Source organism: Elephantulus edwardii, unplaced genomic scaffold, assembly GCF_000299155.1.
Source record: "Elephantulus edwardii isolate Elephantulus edwardi_28Jun2011 unplaced genomic scaffold, EleEdw1.0 scaffold00376, whole genome shotgun sequence".
Classification (NCBI taxonomy): Eukaryota; Metazoa; Chordata; class Mammalia; order Macroscelidea; family Macroscelididae; genus Elephantulus; species Elephantulus edwardii.
In genome coordinates this window covers 515,980-526,548 of record NW_006400126.1, presented here as the reverse complement: position 1 = coordinate 526,548, position 10,569 = coordinate 515,980, and the positions used below count along the sequence as shown (strand labels likewise).

Genomic DNA, 10,569 nt, shown 5'->3' with positions numbered 1-10,569 from the left:
ATAGAGCACCCCTTGAAGGGCGGGGGCGGGGGGAAGGAGAGGGGTGAGGATGTGTGAGGGGAGGAAATTAATTATGGGGTTGCACAATTTGATGAGGTGGGTTAGAAAAATGGTGTGACAAACAATGTATTTAAATTTATAAGTACACGCATACATACATAAATGCATAAATAAATACATAAACAAACTAGTATAATAAAACAAGCGCATGATTAGAAAAATTTAGAAAAATGCTTCATGGAAGTGAAAACATTCCATGGTCATTAGGTAGGAAATATTCTGGTAATTTCCTGTCACAGGGGGAGCTGCCTTGTCAAAGTATAAAGTAAAATATCCCAGCCATTTGCCTCTTCTATATATGTTTGTGGGACTTAGTGGTTCTCAAGGTTCAATGTCTTTTTTATGAACAAAAATTATCTGTCTGGTTTGAGAAGATCTAATGAAGCAGGCCACCACTAATGTGTCAGTTTGCCATACCGTGGTGGCCTGAATGTTGCTGAGATGTCGGAAGCTGTCCCATCAGCATTTCAAATCCCAGCAAACATAACACTGTGTCAGCCAGATGTTGTAACTGAGGACTAGGAAGTTGTGATAATTGATTCCATACTAGGGAGAATGGGATCTGAGAACACAAAGTTGAAGATACGATGCAAAATAATGCAAATAGTAAATATGCAAAAAGCAAAATAATTTGCAACTGAATTAATTTTAACTTAATGTAATACTAAATGATGTGCATAGGCAGAAGTATGTTCCTTAGAGCTTTCAGAGTTGTGACCCAATAAAAACAAATGCCAAGGCTTGTCTCTGAAGTGCCCCTGTTTGCATTCAAACTGCCAAGCATGTAGAGGATTATGTAAAGAAATGCAGGCCTAGAAAAACAGAAATCTTTCTGAAGAGCCATGGTTGTACAGGGATGGAAATTCCATCCCTTCACTCTAAATAGAGTCACTGACCAGTGTAGATAGCATTCCTAGAACATACCATTTCCTGCCCTTTGAATCTATGAACTGAAATTCACAAGGATTAATTTCTCTCCAGTGTCCTCATGACATTCCCACTCCTGCAGCACAGGGTTATAACCTCAAGTTCCTAGCCTTGAGAAGACAAGACCCAACAAACCACACATGTTATGGACATTCTACAAATGTTTAGTGAGCAGCTACTTTCTGTTTGCCTCTGCTACCATCCTGCTGGGCAGAGTAGCATAACTGCATACATACCTGGACTTGTGTGATATGCAGATACATGATACATGCCATCAAGAAGCAAATGCTAAACACAAGCAGGACCAGGACCACCAGGTTCCTGGGGAGATAGGAGAGCATGCCGTTCACTGTTGGATAGGAGCCCAACTTTCACATCCAACACATCCCAACAAAACTATCTGCCACCAGGTCTCTGGGGACTTGCCTACAGCTCTCTCTCCTCTAGTAGAGGGCATGCAAGGGTTCTTAGGTGAGCACAGACCTTTTTATGCCCATCTCACATCATCCCACTACCTACCACCCACTACCAAGATCTTAGGCAAGCCTGAAAGCCACTCATTTTTCAGAGGCCTTTTTCCTTCCAGGAAAAACTCCAAATCACAATTTAAAAATTTATTTTAAAAAGAAAAGAGTCAAGCACTGTTTACCATCAAGTGTTATAAAGTTACTTGTTAGGTAAGTAGAATGTTTGCATGGCTGATTTCTTTCCCATTGGGCACAATGGCACTTCAGCTAGAGCAACCATGGGAGGTAAACCTTGAAAACACAATTATCAACACCAGAAACATACATTCTTGACAGTTTCTCAGAAAATCAATTAAATTAGAGACAACACTTACTGTGGGATTATAAGAAGGTAGACAAGGCCAAATAAGGCTGCTAGAATGAGTGAAAGAACAACAGCACTGGTGAAGTATTCATCTTGAAGCTGGTGATACTGTAAGAAGAGAGAGAGAGAGAGAGAGAGAGAATGCTAAATGCTCACAAACCCCAGCAAGTGGCATGCAAAATCTCACATATACCTGGCACACTGCCCAGAAAGGACACACCCTTGGTTAACAGAAAAAAAGCAAGGATTTGAGGCCAAAGAGGTGGGCTCTCAGAGTTTTGACTTATACTTCAGGCCCTAAGACACTAACCTTTTGCTCTCGTTCAAAGTGCTTGTACCTCAGGGTGAAGAACTTCAAGTCTGCCATCTCCAACTCTGTTTGCCGGGCCTCCAAGAGACGACTGATGTACTTGTTGACACGAGTGCTAGGCGTGGTGTAGACAACATTGGTAGAGAAAGATGACCGGTTTCTGACTTTTTCTGAAGCTGTTCTCAATGCCCTTCTCTGCAGCAAATAAAGAACTATCATCAAATCCTCCACTCATTAAAGAAAAGAGTTATCAACCTCTCTATAGCGGTGTCCACAATCCATTGAGCAGTTTGGGATCTGGCTTCGGATGCAGGCAAAGCCATGTCATTTTTTAGAAGTTTGATCTTTGACAAATTCTTGAGCCACCCTGTTTGCACATTTGTAAAACAGTAAAGAAACATCACCTACCTGGAAGCATTGTGCTGAGTGCTATATGATATCATCTAGATGAAAGGCTGAGAACAGTGTCCGCACAGAACAGACATCTGCTTGCATGGAAAAAAAAGCCCACTTGACATGGAGAAAGGATCCCTGGAATTATCAGACACTTTAATCAAACTCTTACTTTTAACAGGGGCTGAGGGATAAAATTCCAATCTGCACTCCCCACTTTTTCTGCATCTGTGGGGCATGCAAGGGAAAAGAAAGCATTCACTTGCCAAAAGGAAATAGAGTCTTGAAACTACTAGGTGTGATTTGATTATTAGTGTCTTTCTAAGCAGGACCATAAAAGAAACTTTAATGTATTTGAAGAGAAAGTAAGAACATTAAACAGACGTTATTTCAACTTTTTTGTATTTTTTTAATTTTTAAACTTATAACATTTATTCTTTACAATCACAAAAGGTTCTTTTGTTTTTTGAATGTTTATTTTAAATTTTTTAGTATTTTTTATTATTAATGATTTTTAATGCAACATATATATTTTTACAACATATTTTTTCAATTTAATTCAACTTCTTAACCATAACTAAATGGAAAGGGAATAAATCACAGCTTGGGAACTTAGGACCATGGTTGTGAAGAATATCAAGGTCAACTGGCAAAACTCAAACTCATTGCCATCAAGTTAGAATCAAAGCATAGCAGATCCACCAGCATGTTTTCTGAGGCTATAAATTGTGTGGGAGGAGATTGTCCATCTTTCTCCCTTGGAGCAAGAGAAAATCCTTATGGACTAGATCACCTGGGCACTCTCTCATGCATTCTCTCTGTACACACACACACACACACACACACACTCTCTCTCTATACAAAATCCTCTACCACTGAATTAAGTTCTATCATAGTGACCCTCCACTGAGTTTCCAAAGTTGTAAATATTAACAGGAGACTGGCCACAGAACTGTTGGTAGAATAAAATTTTTGGTGAACACAACACTATGTATGAATCATGGACAACATCAGCAGGTGTGTGTGTGTGTGTGTGTGTGTGTGTGTGCGTGCACGTGCTTTCTTGTGTATGTAGAGTTGTAAGCAACTCATAGCTGACCCTCCAGCAGGTTTTCAGAGGCAGGAACTTGTATCAGAGGAGACTGCCCATCCATCTCTCTCAGAGCAGCTGGTGGATTTAAATTGCATACCACAGAGTTGGCAACACAGTTCCTTTTTATAGGAGACAGGCATCAGTGTGAGAGACCAGCAGCAGTGTCAGATGTAAGACATCCTAGAAGTTACTGTGGTTTAAGCCATAATATCAAAGTGTGGCTGTGGGGAGAGAGGTTCTGGGCGGGGTAGGTGGGAGTGTAAGGAATGCTGATGTAGAGGGCAAGGGAAGGGACAAGACACATGTGCCACCGGAGGTTGGGGAACACTGTATTGGTAATTTTTGTAAGGGGAATTGTCTTTTATTTCCTCCTTTTGGTAAAATGCTTGTCAGATATTGCTCTAAAGCTAAGCATCCAAATTAAGAATGAGTAGGAAGAAGGATTGGCCATCCACTTCCGAAATAAAACAGGCCTTCAAAAACCCAATACACAATCAGTACTCTTGGCATCAGCACTCAAGAAATCAAAAGACAAATTGTACTGGGGGAAATCTGCTGTCAGGGATCTCTCCAGAGAACTGAGAAGTAACCATGTCAGTCTAGATACTAAGTGCCATGGTCTTCCCAATTAGTTGCTATGCATCAGAGAGTTGCACAATGACTAAGGATGACAGAAGAAGAATCGATACTTTTGAAATGTGGTGCTGGAGAAGAGTCTTGAACATATTAAGGACTGCCAAGAAAACAAATAGGTCTGTCTTGGAAAGGGTAAAACCAAGATTTCTGCTTGGAAGCTAGGATTTTGAAGCTCTGTGTCACATACTTTGGTCAAATGGCCAGGTGGGTCTAGTCATTGAACAAGAACATCATGTTTGGAAAGGTGAAAGTATAGAAGAGGAAGATCTTGGATGAGATGGATTGTTCCAGTAACAAGGGCAATGGGGGTATGTGTGTCAGAGTCAGTAAGACTGGCTCAGGACAGGGCAGGTATCGGAGCTGTCGTACATAGGGTCACTATGAGTCACAGGGGAATCTACAGCACATAACAACAACGACTATGGCATACACACACACACACACACACACACTGGTGGCATAGGGGCAAGAAACTACACTGCAATTCTGAAGGAATGCAGTAGTTAAGGCCACCAACTGCTCTGTGGGAGAAAGATGGGCAATCTCCTCCCATGCAAGTAACTATCTCTGAAAACATGCAGGAGGGTCAGCTATGGGTCAGTTCCAACTCTACACAAATACATATATAGGGTACATAGGTACATGTGGTCTATAGGTACATGTGGTCTATAGATATATGTGGTATATATGTGTGTATATCTATATATACAGTATATATGGTATATAGCATGTGTTCTATATTATATGTATTATATTATATGTTATATATATATAGTTTATATCTATATAAAAAACAGCCCTAAACCCTGCTCTATCCTGTGCCAACTTTATTGTCCCTGAAACACCTACCCCCATTACGTCAGTCACTGAATCAATTCATGTCATAGAGGGTTTTACTCTCTAGTGCTGTCCCTCCAACCCTCCCAGGTATGAGATATAGATAGATAGGTAGGTAGATAGATAGATAGATAGATAGATAGATAGATAGATAGATAGATAGATATAGAGAAATAGAGATAGATATAAAAATAGAGGTTCTTAGACTCATTGCTATGTGTTGTTGTTGTTGTTGTTGTTATGTGCCGTCGGGTCGCCTGCGACTCATAGCGACCCTATGTACAACAGCCCTAAACTCCGCTCTGTCCTGTGCCAATCACACTGTCTCTGACACTCCCATCCCAATTATCCCAGTCACTGAATCAATCCACCTCATAGAGGGCCTTCCTCTCCTGCGCCGTCCCTCCACCCTCCCAAGCATGATGTCCCTCTCCAAGGACCGGTCTCTCCTCACTACATGTCCGAAGTAAGTTAGACGGAGCCTCAGAATCCTTGCCTCCAAGGAGCCACCCGGTTTAACCCTCTCCAGGACAAATCTATTTGTTTTCCTAGCAGTCCATGGTATTCTCAGTACTCTTCTCCAGCATCACAGCTCAAAGGCATCAGTTCTCCTTCTATCCTCCTTGGTCATTGTCCAACTCTCTGATGCATAACAGGTGATTGCGAAGACTATGGCCTGTATCAGACGCACCTTAGTCTCCAGAGAGACACCACTGCTCTTCAGCACTTTGGAGAGGTCCCTAACAGCAGACTTTCCCATGGCAATGCGCCTTCTAATTTCCTGGCTGCTGGTGCCAAGACTGTTGACTATGGAGCCAAGCAAACTAAAGCTGTGTACAATCTCAATCTCTTCACCATCCATCCTGATGCTGCCAGTTGGTCCAGTGGTGAGAATCTTTGTCTTCTTGACATTGAGCCTTAGTCCATACTGAAGGCTGCAGTCCTTGACTCTCCGCAGCAAGTGCATGAGGTCCTCCTCAGTTTCAGCAAGCAGGGTTGTGTCATCTGCATAACGCAGATTGTTGATAAATCATCCACCAATCCTGACCCCACATTTCTCCTCATAGAGCCCAGCCTCCCGGATAATCTGTTCTGCATATAGGTTGAAAAGGTATGGAGATAGGATGCATCCCTGGCGTACACCCTTCCCAATTTTGAACCATGCAGTGTTCCCTTGCTCTGTTCTGGTGACTGCCTCCTGGTCCAAGTATAAGTTTCGCATTAGAACGATCAAGTGTTCTGGGATTCCCATTCTTCTCAGAGTCAGCCACAGTTTGTGTAGTCATTATAAATTCATAGCTGATCTTCCATTAGTTTAATGGTGCTGTAAATGACATAAAAGATTACCCATCTTTCTCCCATGGAGACACTGGTGGACTTGAGCCACCAGCATAGTGTAGTCTTTAGGTTAATAGTGCAACTCCTTGAATATTATATCGCTAGAACTCCCATGTGTGAGAGATTGTACAGGTAGATGCAAGCAAGTGACAGGTCCAAGTAATGCAGTTATAGAGATTGACAAATCCAAAGAAAGCAGGGATCAAGGAGATAATGAGACATGTGCAAGACCTTCAAGATTATGCAAAAACTAAGCCCATTATGCCAGACTTCTTCATATACTAGCAGCAGGTCACAGCCCATCAAATTTCCCCCCAATGGACAAGTCATTCATATTAAGACTCTTTAAATGATTAAAAACAACGTATGCGAATCTTGTAAATAAACAAGTATTTTTTATCAGGCATTTGTAATAAACAAATTATTGGTTGTGCAGGGGAAAAAAAAACTCTTTAAGGGATTAATTACACTACATCAAAACTCATCATGGGAATGACCGCATCATACTTGCCAAATCAAGGAATAATAGATGGTCAAAATGACACACAACCTTAAAGACAAGACTCCACCCTTGACAACTTGAAACCTCTACACCTCTCCTTAAACTATAATCTCTTTTTTAAAAAAATCTTAATGAAAGTTTAGAGACTTTGGATTTCCATTTATTCATTGCTGCACTCTTTCCTCCTTATTCACCCTTCCTTCTCAGTTCTCTCTTCTCCTTGAGGTGGAAAAAAAATATTCTTTCATTTTTATATAATCCTCCACTCTCCCAAAGTCCACTTGATTATGTAGCTCTTATTCTCGACACTTGTCATGAAAATAATATCCAATCACATATTCCTTTTAAACAGTACTCTCCCTCATCTATTTCAATGCAGTATACATTATTTATCCCATCTTTTCTTAAGTTCTCCCAACCCCCATGTCAGTCCCATTTTACAACAGTGGCACTATGCAGTATTTGTCCTTTTGTGACAGATATTTCACTCAGCATAATGTCCTCCAGAGTCATCCATTTTGTATAATATTTCATGAATTCCTTGTTTTTCAAGGCAGCATAGTATTCCATTGTGTGAATATACTGTAGTTTCTCTACCCATTCGTTTGTTGATGGGCAATTAGGATGTTTCAAACTCTTTGCTATTGTGAACAAAGGAGCAATAAAAACGAGTGTGCATATATCTGCTTGAGTGGCAGTTATGGTTTCTTTAGGGTATATTCCAAGTAGTGTAATTGCTGGGGCAAATGGTATTTATATTTTCAACTTATTGAGAAAGCACCATACTGCCTTCCATAATGGTTGCACTCCAACCAACAAAGAATGAGGGTTCCAGATTCTCCACAACCTCGCCAGCATTTGTTGTTTGCTGCTCTGTTGAATTTTGCTATTTTTACTGGGGTGAGACTATATCTCATAGTTGTTTTGATTTGCATTTCTCTTAGAGCTAGTGATTTTGAGCACCTCTTCATGTGTTCACCATCTGAATGTCTTCTTTGATGAAGTGTCTGTCCATATCCTCTGCTTATTTTTCAATTGGGTTGTTTACATTTATCTTGTGTGTTGCTCAAGTATTCTATAAATTCTAGATATAAGTCCCTTATCAGACATGTCATTACTGATTCTTTTTCCCCAGTCTGTGGCTTCCCTTTTTACCCCATTGGAGAAGTTTTTGAATGTGCATAGGGATTTGATTCTTGGAAGGTCCCATTCATCTATTTTATCCTCTCCTGGTGGTAGGTTGTGGATTAGAGCTTCTAGACTTCTTCCAAGGTTTTCATTTTTCTCTCTCTGTAAATATATGGATTGAGCCTCAATGCCAAGAAGACAAAGATTCTCACTACTGGATCAATTGGCAGCATCAGGATGGATAGTGAAGAGATTGAGATTGTTCACAGCTTTAGTTTGCTTGGCTCCACAGTCAACACTCTCGACACCAGTAGCCAGGAAATTAAAAGACATATTGCCATGGGAGTCTGCTGTTAGGGACCTACCAAAGTACTGAAGAGCAATGGTGTCTCTCTGGAGACTAAGGTGTGTCTGAGAAAACAAACAGATTCCATCCTGGAAAGGGTTAAACCGGGCAGCTCCCTGGAGGCAAGGGTTCTGAGGCTTTGTCTGACATACTTTGGACATGTTGTAAGGAGGCACCGGTCCTTGGAGAGGGACATCATGCTTGGTAGGGTGGAGGGACAGCACAGGAGGGGAAGGTCTTCTATGAGGTGGACTGATTCAGTGACTGGGATAATCGGGATGGCTGTATCGGAGACAGAGTGATCGGCACAGGACAGAGCAGAGTTTAGGGCTGTTGTACAAGCGACTCGACGGCACATAACAACAACAATAAAGTTTATAGTCCTTGATTTTAGTCCTAGGTCCTTGATCCACTTTGAGTTTGTTTTTGTGTATGGTATGAGGTGTGGATCTTGCTTGAGTTTTCTACAGATAGTTTTCCAATTTTGCCAACATCATTTGTTAAAAAGGCTGTCATTTCCCCACTTAACTGATTTCATCTCCTTGTCAAAATCAGTTGACCATAGATAGGTACATGGGCCAATTTCTGGGTTTTCAATTCTATTCCATTGATCTATATGCCTGTCATTGTATCAGTACCATGCTGTCTTGAACACCATGACAGTTTAGTAGGATTTGAAATCAGAGTGATATGCCTCCTACCTTGTTTCTCTTTTTAAGGAGTGCTTTCCTTATTCATGGCCTCTTTCCACTCCAAATAAAACTGGAGATTGCCCTTTCCAACTTGTTGAGAAATGGAATTAGTATTTGTATTGGGATTGCATTGAACGTATAAATTTCCTTTGGTCGTATTGTCATTTTCACAATATTGAGTCTTCCTATCTATGAGCAACATATATTCTTCCATTTCTCCAGGTCTCTGTTACTTGTAGTGATATTTTGCAATTTTCTCTGAATAAATTCTTTGTGCTTCTGGTTAGATTTACTCCCAAGTATTTAATCTTGTGGTTAGCTATTGTGAAGGGTATTGTTTTCCTTAGCTCCAGCTCTGTATTCTCTTTTTCACTGTAGAGAAATACAACTGATTCTTATATGTTGATCTTGTATTCTGCCACTTCACTGAATTGGTCGACTATGTCCAGTAATTTTCTTGCTGAGTCCTTAGGGTTTTCTAAGTATATTGTCATATCATCTGCATAGAGAGAAAATTTTACCTCCTCTTTGCAAATTTGGAAACCTCTTATTTCGTCCTCTTGTCTTACCGCTATAGCTAAGACTTCCAAAACAATATTGAATAGGAGAGGTGATAGTCGACAACCTTGCCTAGTTCATGCTCTCAAAGGGAATGCCTTTAAACTTTCTGCATTGAGAACACTGTTGGCTCTCAGGTTTGCATGTATACTTTTTACCATGTTGAAGAAGTTCCCCTCTAATCCTATTTTGTTGAGTGTTTTAATCAGGAAAAGGTGTTGGGTTTTGTCAAAGGCCTTTTCTACATCAATTGCTAGGATCATGTGGTTCTTGTTCTTTGCTTTGTTAATGTGATGAATTAAACTGATTGATTTTCTTATGTTAACCCATCGTTGCATACTTATTATGAATCCCACTTGGTCATGGTGAATTATTTCTTTGATGATTTCTTTAATTTATTTTATTTTATTCTATTGGTCAGCATTTTATTCAGGATTTTTGCATCTATGTTCACAAGAGATATTGGACTATAGTTTTCTATTTTGGTGTTGATGTTACCTGGCTTTGGTTTCAAGGAAATGTCTGCTTCATAGAAGGAGTCTGGGAGAATTCCATCTTTTTCTATTTTCTAAGATAGTTTATGTAGATTTGGTGACGGTTCTTCTCTGAATGTTTTCTAAAATTCACTTGTAAAACCATCTGGTCCAGTGAGTTCTAGTGGTCTAGTGGCAAGAAGATGCATTGCAATCCCAGAGGTATGCAGTTCAAACCCATCAGATGCTCTGCTGGAAAAGAACAGGCAATCTCCTCCTATACCAGTCAGATCTGATTTGATGGTTTGTTGTTGTTCTTGTTATGTGCCGTCGAGTAGTTTGCGACCCATAGTGACCTTATGTACAACAGCCCTAAACCGTGCTCTATCCTGTGCCAATCTCATTGCCTCTGACACACCCATCCCGATTACCCCAGTCACTGAAT

General features: G+C 40.5%; 1 protein-coding gene across 1 annotated transcript in view; it reads right to left on the bottom strand.

Moving 5' to 3' along the window:
- Positions 1-10,569, bottom strand: part of ADCY1 (adenylate cyclase 1 (brain)) — a 461,486-nt gene that overhangs the window by 133,772 nt on the left and 317,145 nt on the right. The window contains exons 9-11 of the mRNA XM_006902175.1: positions 2,129-2,323; positions 1,829-1,926; positions 1,224-1,308 (exon numbers count right to left, since the gene is read on the bottom strand). Coding sequence (XP_006902237.1) covers positions 1,224-1,308; positions 1,829-1,926; positions 2,129-2,323 — 378 coding nt within the window. The remainder of the gene's footprint in view (positions 1-1,223; positions 1,309-1,828; positions 1,927-2,128; positions 2,324-10,569) is intronic.